General features: G+C 35.2%; 1 protein-coding gene across 1 annotated transcript in view; it reads left to right on the forward strand.

The window, feature by feature from the left end:
• The window catches only part of LOC123529489 (uncharacterized), a 39,135-nt gene that overhangs the window by 16,122 nt on the left and 4,971 nt on the right, over positions 1-18,042 (forward strand). The window contains exons 3-14 of the mRNA XM_053521297.1: positions 1,516-1,610; positions 2,375-2,459; positions 6,838-6,972; positions 8,507-8,618; positions 9,325-9,419; positions 9,823-10,520; positions 11,482-11,529; positions 11,985-12,115; positions 15,063-15,077; positions 16,009-16,193; positions 17,022-17,176; positions 17,637-17,715. Coding sequence (XP_053377272.1) covers positions 1,516-1,610; positions 2,375-2,459; positions 6,838-6,972; positions 8,507-8,618; positions 9,325-9,419; positions 9,823-10,520; positions 11,482-11,529; positions 11,985-12,115; positions 15,063-15,077; positions 16,009-16,193; positions 17,022-17,176; positions 17,637-17,715 — 1,833 coding nt within the window. The remainder of the gene's footprint in view (positions 1-1,515; positions 1,611-2,374; positions 2,460-6,837; positions 6,973-8,506; positions 8,619-9,324; positions 9,420-9,822; positions 10,521-11,481; positions 11,530-11,984; positions 12,116-15,062; positions 15,078-16,008; positions 16,194-17,021; positions 17,177-17,636; positions 17,716-18,042) is intronic.

Genomic DNA, 18,042 nt, shown 5'->3' on the forward strand with positions numbered 1-18,042 from the left:
AGATGGTCATGCAAAAATGTGAAAGGAATGATTAAGGGAATAATTAAGAAAAAAATACATGTTACAATTTTTACGCAGCACTCATTAATAATGTGTATGTCGTTTTAAAGAGGTGTTGGCTTCTCTCCTTTAAGAATAAAGAACTATCAAGCAAGGTATAATTATGTAGCGAAAGAAGCCCCTGTTCAGTTGAATTTCTTCACAAAGTCCAGTCTAAACTCAAAGCATAGAAATACATGTGAGTATAAATAATTTTGCACATACGCAAATACTGCAAAAGTCATTCTTACCATTTAGACCAAGTGGCAGTTATTTTTAGATAAAGAAAACAATCAATACTAAAAACACATGTAACATAAAATTCATGTACTGCATATTTAGAGAGACGTTTAAAGACATTTGTTCAAAAGGTTTGATTTAGTTTATGTTAAGGGAGTAAAGAATGTCCGTTCCGGTTAAACATATAACTTGTTTTTTTTTTATTGTACTTGGATGTCAAAGACAGGAAAGTCAACACTATTCACCGAAAGACTACTTTGATCATAAAATGGGGTTTTGCTGCACAAGATCCGACGAATATATGATATTCGACTTAATGTTGTCCCTTTTCTCTCAATGTTTTAGGAAATGGCATTTTCACTAACTTTTTCGGGAACAGGCTACTTGTAAACTTACTTAAACAAATGAGTGCAGTATATATTTAGAGTTATTTATTTGTGTTGCACTATATTAGTTGAGATTTTATTAGACATAAATTCATTAAAGATCTAACAAAAATAAATTAATAAAGGGATGTTTGTTTATTTTTATAACAAATGTCCTAATGTGAATTTGGTGTATTAAAATAAATTGTATTTTCTTCAAATTAACTAAATTTCCTATGCCAAGAATGTGTCAGTATATCAGCATTGCATCTCAAACGAATTATTAATTAAAATATTTATTGAGGGGAATCTAACATTTGCTTATTGACTTTACAAAAAGGTTTGATGTAGCGTGTTCATGTCACGTCCAACATATAATTACTTTTTAAATATAACTATCTATATATTAAAGGTGGTCAGTCATAAGCATTTTCATTTTTTGGTATATTCTTTTAGAGATTTATTTAATGAGCAAAAGAACCTATGACATGGAGTTAGATCTAATTAGAAATGTATGATTTATCATTTGTTTCATTAAAATTTTGTAATTACTTCCCTTTAATATAAAAGTATAAAAAGGTGGACCATTGGTTTTTTTTTATTTTAGTGTAATTTCTTGTTTAACATTTGCATTTGTAGATCTATGACGAATAAGAGCAAACATTAAATCTAAAAAGTACCCCAGTGTGAAAACCTGACATTAAAATAAGCACTCAATGAACACATATAAGTATAAATGATCAGTTGATAAACATTCGAACAAATCCATTACTTGATCAAAATCTGATTTTCCATCTTTAACAGTAACCTCTATTTTTTCTTATACCTATATGTGATTTGCTAGATCTAATGAACGGCATGTATCGTGTAGAGAGTGACAACAGTGTGGATGCTGACGAACCAATCATGAAGCACCTGATGGAAGGGGGCGTGACCATTCTCAAACAACTAGAAAGAAAGAAACAGGTATATCACGTGACAATAATGCGCGTACATCAAAAATATTGACATAATTAAGTTTTTAATAACATTTAGCATATTTGTAATTATTGAAAGTGGAAACAAAATCACGTAGAAGTGAACATATCCGTTTGCCCCCGCTCCACACCCTCCCCCGCCAGCACACAGCGGCACTTTGTAAAACAACTTTCCTGTTATAAATATAGCTAATAATTAATGAAAATTGATACAAATAATCTTACGAAATGCACTTATTTAAAGTCAGAGCCGTAAGGTTTAAACAGTCTACATGGTTATAAACGTTGTAATTGTGTTTGTCCATATAACCTTAAACGTCCACCATAAAACCTAAATAAAAATTAATATATAGATATCGATCAAATACCACTAATTCTAATATGTTTTCTCTGTTAAAACACTCTTACGCTTGAATGACGTCACGTTAACGTGCGGTGACGTCAGTGTTTTTTGTTGCGACCAAGAAAGAGCGCTACTATATTTTATCTACTGTTTTAGATTAAGGGCATATTAGAATCGAAATAATTTATAGCAAAACCGTGCTTTAACACTATTTATATTCTCGGGCGGTTACACGTCGTACAAATAATTTTACTCGGGCTGCGCCCTCGTGAAATTATTACGCCCGACGCATAACCGCCCATCGTGCATAATTAGTGTTAAAGCACTCTTTTGCTATAAATAATTTCTTAAATATTTTCCATATTTTATAACATAAATACTATGAATGCGAATGTATTTTACTGTTACAGCCACCGCCTTCAGCGCCAAAGAAATATGACAATTCTGTGAAAAGGATTCTTCTTACAACGGATCCAAAAGAGAAATACGGAAAAGGTAAGTTTCTTTTGATAAAAGATCTTCTAATCGCCGCCTTTTCCGTTCTAGGATTTAATCCCGACTTCTTTTTAAACTTAAGGTAGTGGACCCGTAATGACAGGTGGCAATTTCCGTTATATTACTTATTGTACGTGTGAGGTTTCGGCATTCTCCGGGTTTTACGGAAAGAAATGTTCTCGTTGAGCTACATTTCGTCCGAAAACGCAATGGTACTGAAATTGCCGATTGACATCAGAGGTCCACACAGCCCGCCCTTAAAAGGGAGAGCGAAGATCTACGGATCACTGGGTCGTCAGTTCGATGTTTTACAAATACTCGGAAAAATGCTCTAATATCTTTATTTCCGGTCCCATTTTGCTTACATATGAAAATGTGACAAATATGAACATATTAAATGCGAATATTTAAATTACAGATTTCAGAACATTTACAATATTTATTTATCGTCTCCTAGGCAACAGTACTAACTCAAAAGCGGCCCAACATCTTTATGACACTGTCATGTGTTTAGGCTGTACTACTGACAAAGCATTGCATTGCTGATACAGCCCTAAAAATTACTGATACAACTCTATACTACTGACAAAGCCTTTCATAGCTGATACAGCCCTAAAAATTACTGATACAACTCTATACTACTGACAAAGCTTGCATTGATGATACAGCCTTAAAATTACTTATACAACTCCATACTACTGATAAAGCATTGCATTGCTGATACAGCCTTAAACATTACTGATACAACTCTATACTACTGACAAAGCCTTGCATTGATGATACAGCCTTAAAATTACTGATACAACTCCATACTACTGACAAAGCAATGCATTGCTGATACAGCCTTAAAGATTACTGATACAACTCTATACTACTGACAAAGCCTGGCATTGATGATACAGCCTATAAATTACTGATAAAACTCCATACTGCTGGCAAAGCATTGCATTGCTGATACAGCCTTTAAAATTACTGATACAAAACTATACTACTGACAAAGCCTTGCGTTGATGATACAGCCTTAAAATTACTGATACAACTCCATACTACTGACAAAGCATTGCATTGCTGATACAGCCTTAAAAATTACTGATACAGTTCTATACTACTGACAAAGCCTTGCATTGATGATACAGCCTTAAAAATTACTGATAAAACTCTATACTACTGACAAAGCATTGCATTGCTGATACAGCCTTAAGAATTACTGATACAGCTCCATACTACTGACCAAGCATTACATTGCTGTTACAAACTTACAAATTGCTGATACAGCTCCATACTATTGACCAAGCATTATATTGCTGATACAACCTTACAAATTACTGATACAGCTCCATACTACTGACCAAGCATTACATTGCTGATACAACCTTACAAATTACTGATACAGCTCCATACTACTGACCAAGCATTACATTGCTGATACATCCTTACAAATTACTGATATAGCTCCATACTACTGACCAAGCCTTGAATTGCTGATACAGCCTTAAAAATTACTGATACAACTTTTTACTACTGACAAAGCATTGCATTTCTGATACAGCCTTAAAAATACTGATACAACTTTTAACTACTGACAAAGCATAGCGTTACTGATACAGCCTTAAAATTACTGATACAACTTTTTACTACTGACAAAGCATTGCATTGCTGATACAGCCTTAAAAATACTGATACAACTTTTTACTACTGACAAAGCATTGCGTTACTGATACAGCCTTAAAATTACTTATACAACTCCATACTACTGACAAAGCATAACGTTGCTGATACAACCTTAAAAATAACTGATACAGCTCCATACTACTGACCAGGCATTACATTGCTGATACAACCTTACAAATACTGATACAGCTCCATACTACTGACCAAGCATAACATTGCTGATACAACCTTAAAAATTACTGATACAGCTCCATACTACTGACCAAGCATTACATTGCTGATACAACCTTAAAAATTACTGATACAGCTCCATACTACTGACCAAGCCTTGAATTGCTGATACAGCTTTAAAAGTACTGATACAACTCTTTACTACTCACAAAGCATTGCATTACTGATACAGCCTTAAAATTACTGATACAACTCCATACTACTGGCAAAGCATTGCATTGCTGATACAATCTTAAAAAATTTACTGAATAATGTTCTATCGGCATATTCATAGTGTACATAATGCAGCTGTGGGCATAATTGCGTACATGTCTATTGCAGGCATAATGTTCAGCTGTATCAAATTTCTATTGAGGCATAATGTTCCAGCGTAGGGCAAATTGCTTAGCTGATAAATGTTCTATACAAATTGTTCACTGTAGGGCATAATGTTCAAGTGTAGGCGCATAATGTTCAGTGAGGGGCATAGTTCAGTTTAGGGCATATTTAGCTGTACGGATAATTGTTCAAGCTTGTAGGGGCATACATTGTTCAAGTTGTAGGCGCTAATTGTTCAGGGGCATAATGTACTGTAGGCATAATTGTTCAAGTTGCAGGGGCATAATTGTTCAAGCTGTAGGGGCATAATTGTTCAAGTTGTAGGGACATAATTGTTCAAGCTGTAGGGGCATTGTTCAAGTTGTAGGGTCATAATTATTTAAGTTGTATTGGCATATTTGTTCAAGCTATAGGGGCATAATTGTTAAAGTTGTAGGGGCATAATTGTTCAAGCTGTAGGGGCATTGTTCAAGTTGTAGGGGCATAATTATTCAAGTTGTAGGGGCATAATTGTTCAAGCTGTAGGGGCATAATTGTTAAAGTTGTAGGGGCATAATTGTTCAAGCTGTACGGGCATTGTTCAAGTTGTAGGGGCATACTTATTCAAGTTGTAGGGGCATTAATTGTTCAAGCTGTAGGGGCATATTGTTCAAAGTTGTTAGGGGCATAATTGTTCAAGCTGTACGGCATTGTTCAGTTGTAGGGCATACTTATTCAAGTTGTAGGGGCATAATTGTTCAAGCTTCAGGGGCATAATTGTTAAAGTTGTAGGGGCATAATTGTTCAAGCTGTAGGGGCATAATTGTTCAAGTTGTAGGGACATAATTGTTCAGGCTTCAGGGGCATAATTGTTAAAGCTGTAGGGGCATAATTGTTCAAGCTGTAGGGGCATAATTGTTAAAGTTGTAGGGGCATAATTGTTCAAGCTGTAGGGGCATAATTGTTAAAGTTGTAGGGGCATAATTGTTCAAGTTATAGGCGCATAATTGTTCAAGTTGTAGGGGCATAATTGTTCAAGCTGTAGGGGCATAATTGTTAAAGTTGTAGGGGCATAATTGTTCAAGCTGTAGGGGCATAATTGTTCAAGTTGTAGGGTCATACTTGTTCAAGCTGTAGGGGCACAATTGTTCAAGTTGTTCGTTTTCGTGTACGTTCCTTATCTTCTCTATATAGTCCTTGAAAAACATTTATAAAATTTGGACTGAATAGTTATCTCAACAAGGCAACATGCAGAACTTACGTTCTAGTTGTGTTTGCCAAAGGTCATGGTCAGAGTTAACGATCAAATAATATTATGGCTTAAAGGTAGACTATAGAAAAGAAACGTTTATAAAAATATGTAGTGTCTTTTGAGTCGAGATCACCATCTCTAAATCCTGAGGTATACTTTCCCATCTATCTCAAAATTTCGCCATGGCCGAGTTGTCTAAGGCATATTTTGAACCTAGGAAATCTGAAGGGTTGCGGTTCAGTCATCGATGTGGGAATTTTTGTTTTTTCTTAAAGTAATGTTAGAGTATAATTTAAGTCACAGTAGATTTTATTATCAGAATTACTTCCCCTTGAGATTTATATACGAACAGGTAGTTATATTTACTTCCCTATATTCAAAATGAATATCGGTCACATTATTCGTTAGGAGATATAAATTCAACGATTTCGATTGTTCCAAAAGTAAATCTACTAATGATAAAGCCATGCCTTACACAATGAAATTATCAGTAAAACAAATTTGAGATCTTTAGGATGGTGAACCTTAACAAACTCTTAATCAAATCTGTTTTAAGAAGATTCCTTGGAAACACAGAATGAAAAAAAAAACCCAAAAAACAAAAAAAAAAAAAAAAAAACAAAAAAAAAAAACAACGAAAACAACAAACTATTGCGCAAAACTCGGTTAGATCAAGGCTATTCAAGAGAAACAATGAAATATGCAACGCCTCCATGCCTGCCACACCCTATCTCCCAAGCTTTGACTTCAGCAATATTCTGTTCAACATGTGCTAAATGGACTTCATGATCCTTAAGGACTAGAATGTAAAAACACTGTTTCCAAGTTATATTTCTTATTTTGATCTCAAGAATTTTCAATTTGGATACAACCACATCTACAGTAGCTTTAACATCCTTTCGTTAGAAGAACTTTATTTGCTTAAAGGTCGGCCAGGAAATGGGGTAGGCATGAAAATTGTCGGAGGCAAAAACATTCCAGGCACAGAGAGAGTAGGAGCATTTGTAGCCACAATTTTCAAAGGAGGTGTTGCAGACCAGTTACATGGAGAAGTGAACGAAGGTAAGTGTTTCTAACAGTTACAAATAGCGTTTAGTTTCTTACGTTTAAAAGGATTCGTTTTAAACTTTCATGATTTTATGACAAGCCCAGTCAAGATAATGACAATTATAGCCCGCCCGCCAAGCTCAATAGGGAGGGCGCAGATCTACGGATCGCGGGGTTGAGAATTCGATCCCCGGGCGAGATGTATGTTCTCTGTCAATTGATGAAAGACGTTGTGTCTGAAATCTTTCGTCCTCCACCTCTAATCCATATGGTGAAGTTGGCAGTTACATGTGGAGAACAGGTTAGCACTGGTACAGAATCGAGGAACACTGGTAAGGTTAATTGTCCGCCATTACATAACGAATAACAACGCTGTTGACTTCAAGTCACATGCAGAATCCGGCCGTGTTATGAGGAAACTGTGTATCCGTCTTGTAGAAATCTGCAGGTTCTACCAGGTGTCCACCCGTGTCCTAGATATTACCCGGATGGGCACATGGTGTTTTGTTGGAAAGGTGCTATATGACCGGAAATGTGTCGGACAACATAAAACCCATGAAAAAAAAACCCTTGAAACTAGTATATCTTAAAATGTCTACAATTACATTTAAATGAAGAACATATATAAAAAGACATAAATATTATTCAGTAGAAATTGTCTTCGTTTAAAAGCGAGGGCTCAAAATTGTGGTTTATGATGATACAGTAATTGAATTCTGGTATTTATTAGGATATTTATCACAGAATAACATTTAAACTTCAGCCTACACATCCTTGTATGCCGACACTTTTTCAATTTAGAAAGTTTAGTAGTACATGATAGACGTGGGCGAATATATCGTCTTCCACTTGCTGTATTTGTTTGAGACAGGTGTATGTCACATCACGTTTGGTATTAAATGTCTAGATAATATTGTGCTGAAATGGCGACTTGAAACATTACGTCGAGAAATTTCGTTTTTATACATCCGAGGAACAAGAAGGCTCGTGGCGTCCTCAAATGTGCATAAAATGTTCAATAGCCATTGTCTCCGGCCTGTGACTATAGAGTCACGGCCCTAGAATAACACGAGATTTGCAAATATTGTCAGTGTTTGCTCTCTAACTTGAGAAATATTTATCCAAACTTGATCATAATGTTTTGGGGCATTATATCTCGGAAAAATTGGATAACACGCAGGATAATCAACTAAGAAAATAAGATTTATGATAATGCTATTTTGATAGTGTATTCAGTAGCACTCTGCAAGAATAAGATTGTAATGTGTTTCTGGGTTTGACATGTCTGACTTAAACGCACTGCGTTTTTAGTATAAACATATCGTAACTTTATAATGAGCATATTATTTCTTTAAATAAACAAGTAATGTCTTTACTTTAAACATGTTTTTATTGTAGACATGACATGATTTTATTAAAGCTATGTTGTTATAGTTCATGGTAAAACATATCATCATCTTACAGTTATATGTCACCTGTGCACGTGCAGCTTGCGATGTGTGTATAATTCTCTTTCTTAGCTAAATGGATGTACACATTTTACTTGTAGGTGACCAGATATTAGAATGGAATGGAATAGAACTTACTGGGAAGTCATACGAGGAGGTCCAACAAATTATTTCACAAGCTCCTAACGGCGAAGTAGAATTGGTGATCAAACCGTACGTGACACAATTTTCACATTTTTAGTTTTCGGATGGGTTCATTATTCACCTCTTTACAGTTCATTCTCATGTGCGGTAAATTATAAACAAAATGTTAGTATGAACGTATGAAATGCCCACTTTCTATATGTAGAGTAAAATGAATTAAACAGTATGTTACGTAGCTGTTAAATCGGTCAATATTGTATGATAATATTCATGAAGAAAGTTGTTGCGAAAGTGTTTTGCTACCCTTACTTTTAATTTTAGACAGATATATCATACCACATCCGAAAAAGATTACCTCCTCACCGATATGGGTTTGAGCTTCACTTTGGCCGTTGAATTATTCATACGAGGAAGCCATCCAGATGGCTAACGGAAGGTCGGTGGTTCTACCTAGATGCTCGTCCATGATTAAATAATACATGGAGAGGCGCCTTTGGTCTTCCTCCAGTATCAAAAGTTGGAATCGCCGAATAACCTATAAATGTGTCGGCGTGACGTTAAGATAAACAAAAACAAAACAACAACAACAACAACGAAAAAGATTAAGTAGCAGGACATAATGATAACAAGAAGAATCGTCCACAGTCATCAGCTGCCTCCTCAATGAATTATTTCTCAACCTTTGTACTTCGTTTATATTGTTTTTACATTTCAGAATTGATATTTATTCTTTTTAGTTCACAATAATTGTTTACAATTATCACTTTTTTTACAGTTCACTTATTACCAAGAAGGTTATGGGGGACACAACTGCGCAGGCGCCAAGTTGCCATTCGTCGTATGACAATTTGGAAAGCGATGAGGAAAGCGGTGAGTACAAATAATGAAACAAGTTTTCAGTTATATATGATATACTTAAGTCCAATGATTCTACTTTTACAGTTAAGTTTCAGTGGTACAACGTTATTAAGAACAGATTTTTCTCAATGAAATCAAATCATCGAACATGTATATATTTAATATCTGTAAGAGCCGCTCTAAAAGTCCGAACTTCTAAATCTAACTCCTGTCTTATAACGTTGTAAAAGTTAAAACTGTTACAATCAAAATTAATGCAAAATGTGATAAAAGCCTAGTTTGTTTAAAACAAATCTGTTCAACATGTAAAGAAAGGCTATATCAGTTTGCCGTTCAGTTAGTTAAGCTTATATGAACATAATAGTCATAATTCAAGTCTGGCCTAATGGCAATCTCTGTTCAAAACATTTTACAGAAATAAAACGGAGACCTGCTCAACAACAAGGCGTCGATCCCAAACAACTGGCTGCCACCTTAGAAGAAATTGAAGAAGACGAGTCCCCTTGTCTGTCCCATTCTTCTTCTCAACACGAGTCCAACACTGCCAGCGCTTCATCAGGATGCAGCTCACCCATGTCTGAGCCAACGTCAACGTCTTCCGACCAGAAACGTAATAAAAGAGTTATTGCCACAGCAACAGCTTCTGTAGCGTCACCAACACATCTTCAAAGGAAGGCCGTTACAAAATCTTCTAATAACCGCACTCGATATGGAAGCCAAGGCCATTTGCAGACTGCCCCGCCAGATCAGTCATTGAAAACTTCTCATTCTTCCTCAGAGTACATGTACAAAACTAATGAATCCTCAACACCGCCTAAACCACAACCACAACCTCGAAGTAAGCCGACGATATCTTTAGAACCGCCATCTTACCGCACTTCAAACCAACCAAGATCGCCTCCAAAACTGGACAAACAACAAAGTGAAAAGCAGGAACAAAAGAAAAAGGAACTTAACCAACAATCCAACTCCTTTGATGACTTTATCCGGATGTCCCAGCATGCAGGGGTTGATGAAAGACAAATGTCGCCATCAAAACGGCCATCTAAACGGGGTCTGTCTTCCTCGGCAAGCGAACTTGCACGAAGACAGTCGGAAGATGAAATAAAGAAAGTAAGATAAAATCTCTTACTTATTTTTCCTTTTAGCATTTAATAAATGATAGTCTTTAATACGTTTGATCTTGAGCAAAGTAGAAGTTATAAAAGGTTGATGAAAACAAATGGACAAAACCACATTGCTTTGTAAGCGTATTCTAAAACTGTTCAATTATTTCAATCGAGTGTCATGCAACATGTATGCATATACATATTTAAAAGTAGGGGATTGTAAACATGTACACTAGAAGTCTTTATGGTGTTGGTGTTATGATTGTACACATTTGCATTTGAAATATGCAATACAAAAAATATGAAATATCAACCTGTTGGATGAACGAAGCAGTGCACTTGCTTAACCTTTCTGCTTATGTTTTAACATAAAAAAATGCATTACTGCTATTATAGCATAAATCAAAACATTTGTTATTTATTTTTATATGGATTGATATTACGGAATATAGGTGTTAACTAATATTTAACAATAAATCTTGAATAGTTATATTGATAAATTGAAATGGAAAAAACTGATTTAATGAAGACCGTAACATTTTGCCTATTTTAAATTTCCCGAAGGAAAACTTTTTTTGCAATCTAACTGTCGGGCAGAAAAAAAGAAAGACAGAAAAATTACGATAGTTTTTCCGTAAGACGGTTAGCATGTCATATATATATAGATAAAGGGAAGTAACAGTAGGCAAACTTAATAAGACGGGAAATTAGTTTGGACCATTTAGCTCCCTTCTTTTCCAAGGCTATATCAGAAATACCGCATTATGAAATACCGCTAGTACTGACTGAATGTTGAAGTAAAATGTTTTATGTACTAGGTTGGGATATCAAAATTGAACATTGTATAACATTTTACATAACAGAAACTGAACAGTAAACATGTGTACAATTAATACTTTTGACATACCATTTACAGTTTATTCACACGATTGTTTTATTTATTAAAATGTATATTCATTTTGTAGTCGCCAAAAGGATCCAGCCGGGGAAACAGGCAGATGGGCGATATTCAGGTATTATATTATACTTGAAGTATATTTGTTTATAATGCCAGGGCAAGACAGAAATATAAATGATAATGTACGTTTTAGGTGTTCATTATGATACTTTTAATCTTACTTATTAATATATTTATTTTATATATACGAGGTATTCTAGAGGTTTATGTATAGAATTTCAGATAAAAAGATTATAAATAATTTGATATCAGCTCAAAATGCATTGTTCACTGATTTTTAAGCATTTATGTGTGTAAGACAAAATTTGATTGGCTGTTGAGTTCAAATTTGTAACGTTGTCGTGCCTAATGTTCAGATTCATGTTTTTACTCATTACATTAAGGACTTAACTTGATAATTTACGAAAGAAATAGTCGTAGATGTAGTCATAATTTGAACAATTTTCAGGATAAATATTGTGTATTGATATAAACGGCACTGATATTCTATAACTCCAATTCCTTTTTTAGTTAAAGCTGAATCATGATGAAGACACAAGCGAATTCAAATGTCGCGTAATTCAGGCCAGAAATCTGCTGCCAATGGACCTTAATGGGCTTTCCGATCCCTTTGTGAAACTCTACCTCTTACCTGGCCGCTGGTAGGTATAAATTATCTATGGCAATTAAGGTGGCGGACACGTTCCGACAATCGGCAGTTTCCGTTCGATCACGTGTTTCCGGTATGCACTTTCGGGCATCCCACGGCTAGTATGGAAAATCAGTAATCTAACATGAGCTACATTAAAAGCAGAAGTATGCTGAAAACGGCATAATTGTTATAATTCGTAGTTGTACGAAAATTGCCGATTGTTGTACGGTTCTTCTGCGTTAACCCTTACTCTGCTAAATTTCTATAATGAACTTGTCCATCTTTCAGTTTGGGCAGTACCATTAACTGTTAAAAGGGGTGCTTACCAAAAAGATACTCACTGAATGTCGAACAGTGCAGATCTTGATCCGACTGCATGGATGGGCAGGCTGATCAAGATCTACACTGGTCGCAAAGGCAAAATCAATCATATCCAGCATGATAAGGGTTAAAAAATATTTGCAGTCACTTATATGGAGATATACATAATCATTTTTACACACGCACGCACCCACGCATGCACGACGTAAACATAAATGATATGACACACTTACAAACACACACACTCACACATGAACATTACCATCGTCCAAATTACTGAAACAAAAAAGTGTAAATTTAGCCCTACATACCAACCTTGTCTTTTATGACATGTGTCCTGAGTAACATTTCATATTGAAATAGACAGAAAGGTCGATATTTATTGGTTATTTATTAGCTTTTTATCGGGAAATATGCACGAGTTCTACAGCAGAAATATTGCGCGACTTAGGAGCACAATATTCTTCCGCTAAAGAACGAGTGCATATTTCCCGATACCAAGATTTAAATCTTTTTATTACATACATATTGTTTAATATATTTAATAATAATAATATTATATTTGAGCCCGCTTTACAATTTTTATGACTATTCAAACCATTTGTAATATTCAGTATAAGCTCTTGTAGTAGCATAAACAACATTACCTTATTTCGTTATTTCATTCTGTCGCAGCCACTAAAGGACGAAGAGGGGCGACGTTTTGTGGGGCGATATTCGTCTGGGCGGCGTTAGGCGGGGCGCCATAACAACGTTTGTCATTGTCGCTAGGACAGAAAGAAATAACGAAATAGCTGAATTCAGCCACCGTCGTTAACTGTATCAGAAAGGATTAGTTTACGGTCGCGAGCCATTATTTAGCTGTACTAATTTATAAGAAACTTGCGACCACTAAAACCTAACTTCGAATATATGCAGACTCACACAAACATTTCCTCGGTACCAAACAGTTATCGTTAGATATTTTTTAGAGATAAAATAAAAATAAATATCTAAATGTAATGTCACACTTGGCCTCTTTCGAAGCATTTACACCGAGTGTTTGTAGTCCTTTAATTCTAATTCTGCGTTTCGATAGAATATGGTTTTCATTAGGAATGTTTATATGAGCCGTGCAATGAGAAAACCAACATAGTGGGTTTGCGACCAGCATGGATCCAGACCAGCCTGCGCATCCGCGCAGTCTGGTCAGGCTCCATGCTGTTCGCTTTTAAAGCCTACTGCAATAAGAGAAACCGTTAGCGAACAGCATGGATCCTGACCAGACTGCGCGGATGCGCAGGCTGGTCTGGATCCATGCAGGTCGCAAACCCACTATGTTGGTTTTCTCATGGCACGGCTCATATATCTTTTCTACTGTATTTATTAAAATATTATCTGACAATCTTCGAGCTTTCATTTATGTCCAAGATAAATTGCAACTCCGATTAAAGAAGTTTCTGGACGATCATTTTTGGTAGCTTCTTTTTGACCTGAACAGCTTTATGATTGTCTTTTAAGGACATGGTATATATATAATATATAGTTTTGAATATCGCTTCCATGATACTGAAACCAACGACTGTTTTTGGCAATTCTCTTTGAGATAGAAGCCCTTTTAACTGTTTTTTTTTTTCAGTTCGAAATTGGCCCAACTTTGCTGAATGTCATATCTGTTAGAATGTTCATAAGTTGTCTTTCATTTAGTATACTACAAAGATACACCTCTGATTATCATAAGCATGGCCATCTTCACTGACCGATTATACACAATATTGTTTATCTATAAACCGTCGTCATGCATATTAATGACAGCTCTTGCTACTTACTAACACACTTTATGATAATCGAATAACATACAAACAGTACGAATATTGCGTATATTGTTCGTAAGTATTGAATATTCCGTATATTTCTTTAAATTAATTTTCGGTGTCTGAACCTAACTAGCGATATAACTATTGTATATATAACTGAAAAAAGTCGCATGTGCAAGTAGCTGTGCAGACAAAGCATTAGCTGCCAATCTCAGGATCGTGGGTTCGAATCATACGTCTGGTCATATCTTCTTTTTACCAAAATTTATATATGCAAACTTACCACTTATCGCGATTTTTATGGTTCATTTATTGAAAGTTATCCAATTCAACCGTTGTAGAAAAAGTCAAATAAGAATTGTTTTAAATGTATCTTAGATAAAAGGACAAAATACTTGTCACTAGCGTTTCTAAAAGATAAATACTTCAAGAGAAAAACGATTAAAATTCATAAAATGTGATACATAAAAATAATGTTAGAATATATACAGTATCAGTAACATTATATCACATTAAAAAATGATCTAAGTGATTTCAAACCCGTGACAACGTGCATTGAAGTCCGACACCTTACCACTACACCACCGTGTCATCTGTTAACTGTATTGGTTACTTTAGTAACATAGATAATTTCAGGATACAAATATTGCGTGAATTAACGAAAACGCCCGGAAATATTGGCGAAGATTTATGAGTACCAGGTCAATACTTACGAACAACATCATAATTTACACGAGTATTTTGCAAGTATTTGACATCCGCAGGTGTAAATTTTAAGTTGCTCCCCTTTTTGTTTATAAACATGTTTGAGTAACCTCCCTTTTATCATAAAAAACGCAGCAAAGGAGCTGTATGGTAAGAATATGGGAATGCACACACTCTGTAATTATTATCAACCATGCAAAGCTTATGCTGTGTAATCTTACAAATGTACGCCATTCTCCAAACCTCCGATCTAAATATAGACTACAATCGTAAAGAATGTTATTGGTGTCTGACACTGTATTCTGCTTTGTAATTCTTTGCGTCTCTCACATCTTGTAAAAGAACCCTACAAGTCGTAAACCGAATTTGCTGCATTTCTTCCTTACCTTTAACTGCCTACTGCCATGTTCCTTTTGTACGTATTTTGCATACATTACATGTACTAGCATTGGACGACGTATACTTCACACAACGCTTTTAAACATCACAGTCTGTAGATTGTGAAAAAAAATCTCTCTTATTACAAGTAAGAATTTCGTATAATTGACCCACAATGACATTCGGCAGTTTCCGTGTGCTTATGTATTCTCGTAAAGCAAAATTCGGCAGTCTTTTGAGGTCAAGTAGAAAAACGCGAACATAACTTTCCGTGAAAGGAAAAAACAAAACGGAAAATGCCGAAATCGCAAACTGAGGATATGTAATTTGCCGATAATTGCCGAGTCTCATTGCGGGTCAAATACCTTTATATGATAGAGTATGAAGTAGTGCATAATGAAACATTTAAAAGCCTTACTGAACTAGTCTTAAGTAATTTCTTCCTCGTTGCAACTTCGAAATTAAACTAGGTATTATACTTATAATAAGTGATAAATGAATTGTTGAGCGTTATAAGAATCTATTTTAAAACTATGAAATAAATTTGGCGTGTAATCTAAAGAACAGCTGGGACAGATGGTGAAATTGTGAAGCGATATGTAATATACATTCGCCATACAATGTACCAGACTTGTAAATGTTTGAAGATGCAATAGGCTGCAATATTCTTTGAAAGTTAAGTTTTGTACTTTGTTCATTTTAGTGCCGACAATAAAAGAAGGACAAAGCATATTGCCCGAACACTGAACCCAGAATGGAATGAAACTGTTGTTTTCCCTGATGTACATATTGAAGAGCTACGAAACAAAACTCTAGAAGTTACAGTGTGGGATTATGATAGATTCAAAGCTAATGATTTCCTTGGAGAAGTTGTTATAGACTTTTCAGGTAAGATTTGCAAAAAAGAAATAACAGAAAGTAAAATGTAACAGATCAACAATATATTCTAGAAGGTTTAAACATTAACTATAGAATGCTTATCAATTTAGTTAGTTATTTATAAGATTTTTGGCAGCAAATATTTGAAAGTGCTTAATTTTCAGAAGCAACTACGTAAGATCTATGATAGCTTCTGATCTTAGATAAAATGAATAGATACCAGAACTCATCTGACGTAATCAGACTGTACTCTGTTCCCGAGTGGTTTAAAGTTACTGGCATCACACGACTATCCCCGGTGTTGGTACGAAACCTTGCTTGTGGTATAGAATTCTCCAATGAGGAAGCCATTCAGTTGGCTTACAGAAGATCGATGGTTCTGACCAAGTGACCACTTATACCTGAAACAATGCCCGAAGAAACAGCCGGGTTCTTTCTCCATCACCAAAAGCTGAAACGTTGCCAGTTGACCTAATCTGTGGCTCTTAATCCAACAACAAAATGTACCTTACGCATAAGTATGGAATTGTTTCTACACGTTGTCCCTCAGTATCCTTCTTAGATTTAATGATCCTACCCATGTTCTACCAAACCTGAATAAGACACGATAAGCCTGCTAATGTATTCTACCTCTTTTGAGATCAAATTGTACCATATGACTTCAGTTAAGCGTTAAGTATAACTTAAATGCTAAAAAGGAAAAAAAATATAGTTGACGAAAATCTTATGCTAGAACTTGGACTTGTATTTTAGGTGTCTGGTAAAAGCTAATATTAATTATAGATATTGTAATTTTTAATTCAGAAAACCAATGTTTGAATTTTCATTCAATTTTAGAAGAATCATTTTTGGACAATATGCCTCACTGGTATCCGCTCTGTGGACATGAAGATGTGAAAGGGCTAGATATACCTCAGCCGACCGTTCTCCCACCAAAACATAGCAGAGCAAACAGCGTCTCCCCTAGATCAGTGACAGCCGATAAACAAATTGTAAGAAATTTAGTAATAAGAAATAAGCATGTAACCTGAAATAAAGTCGAACTAAAATGTCTACAGATCTATAAATACACAATTATTATAACAGTAGTGATTCTCCCTGCCACTGCCGATTTAGTACTACATAGAATTCGTCAAGGCAAGATCATCCACCTAGGAGTAGATACATCCTGGTCAACGACACACTGTTTCCAATATGAAGAAAAAGCAAACATGGGTTTACAAATCGGCTGCTCAATATACGATGCGTTAAATATACAAAGTTCTGTTATACAAAGCCTGCTTGCGTTATATAAAAGTTTTTTTTTTCATGTTTTGGTTCATTTTAAATTGAAGACAAGCATTTATAAGGACCTTTGTACGTTCGTTTAATGTCCGTTCTCATACAAGTTTCCTACCACCAACTTGAATATAGTAAATTGTAAAAATCTGATTATGATTTTTTCTATATTAGGGTGGTGGAAGGGGTGACAGAGGAAGGCCCGGGCTAGGTAGACGTCGGCGATCTTTCGACACTCTCCAAGACGTGGATAGTATGTACCTATTTCTATCATTTTTTCAGCTGATGTCAAATTGCACCTGCAAATTCATACTAGAGTTTTATTTTTCTATGTTATTGTTATTTTTTACATTCTCCAAAAGCAATTATATAATATATATGTTATCTAATTATTACTATTACACATATATAACATTACTGTTCCAGTCCCTCTCATGAATAAATATGATGTACTACGTGTGCCTTTGGATTAGGTAGCATATTTGTAAAAAGTTATTATAAGGGTTGGATTATTTCATAAGCAAAACAATTGACAGTACTTTCCCAAGATTTGTTACTGTGCTCCCTGCAAAGTATGAAA

Source organism: Mercenaria mercenaria, chromosome 13 (genome assembly GCF_021730395.1).
Source record: "Mercenaria mercenaria strain notata chromosome 13, MADL_Memer_1, whole genome shotgun sequence".
Classification (NCBI taxonomy): domain Eukaryota; kingdom Metazoa; phylum Mollusca; class Bivalvia; order Venerida; family Veneridae; genus Mercenaria; species Mercenaria mercenaria.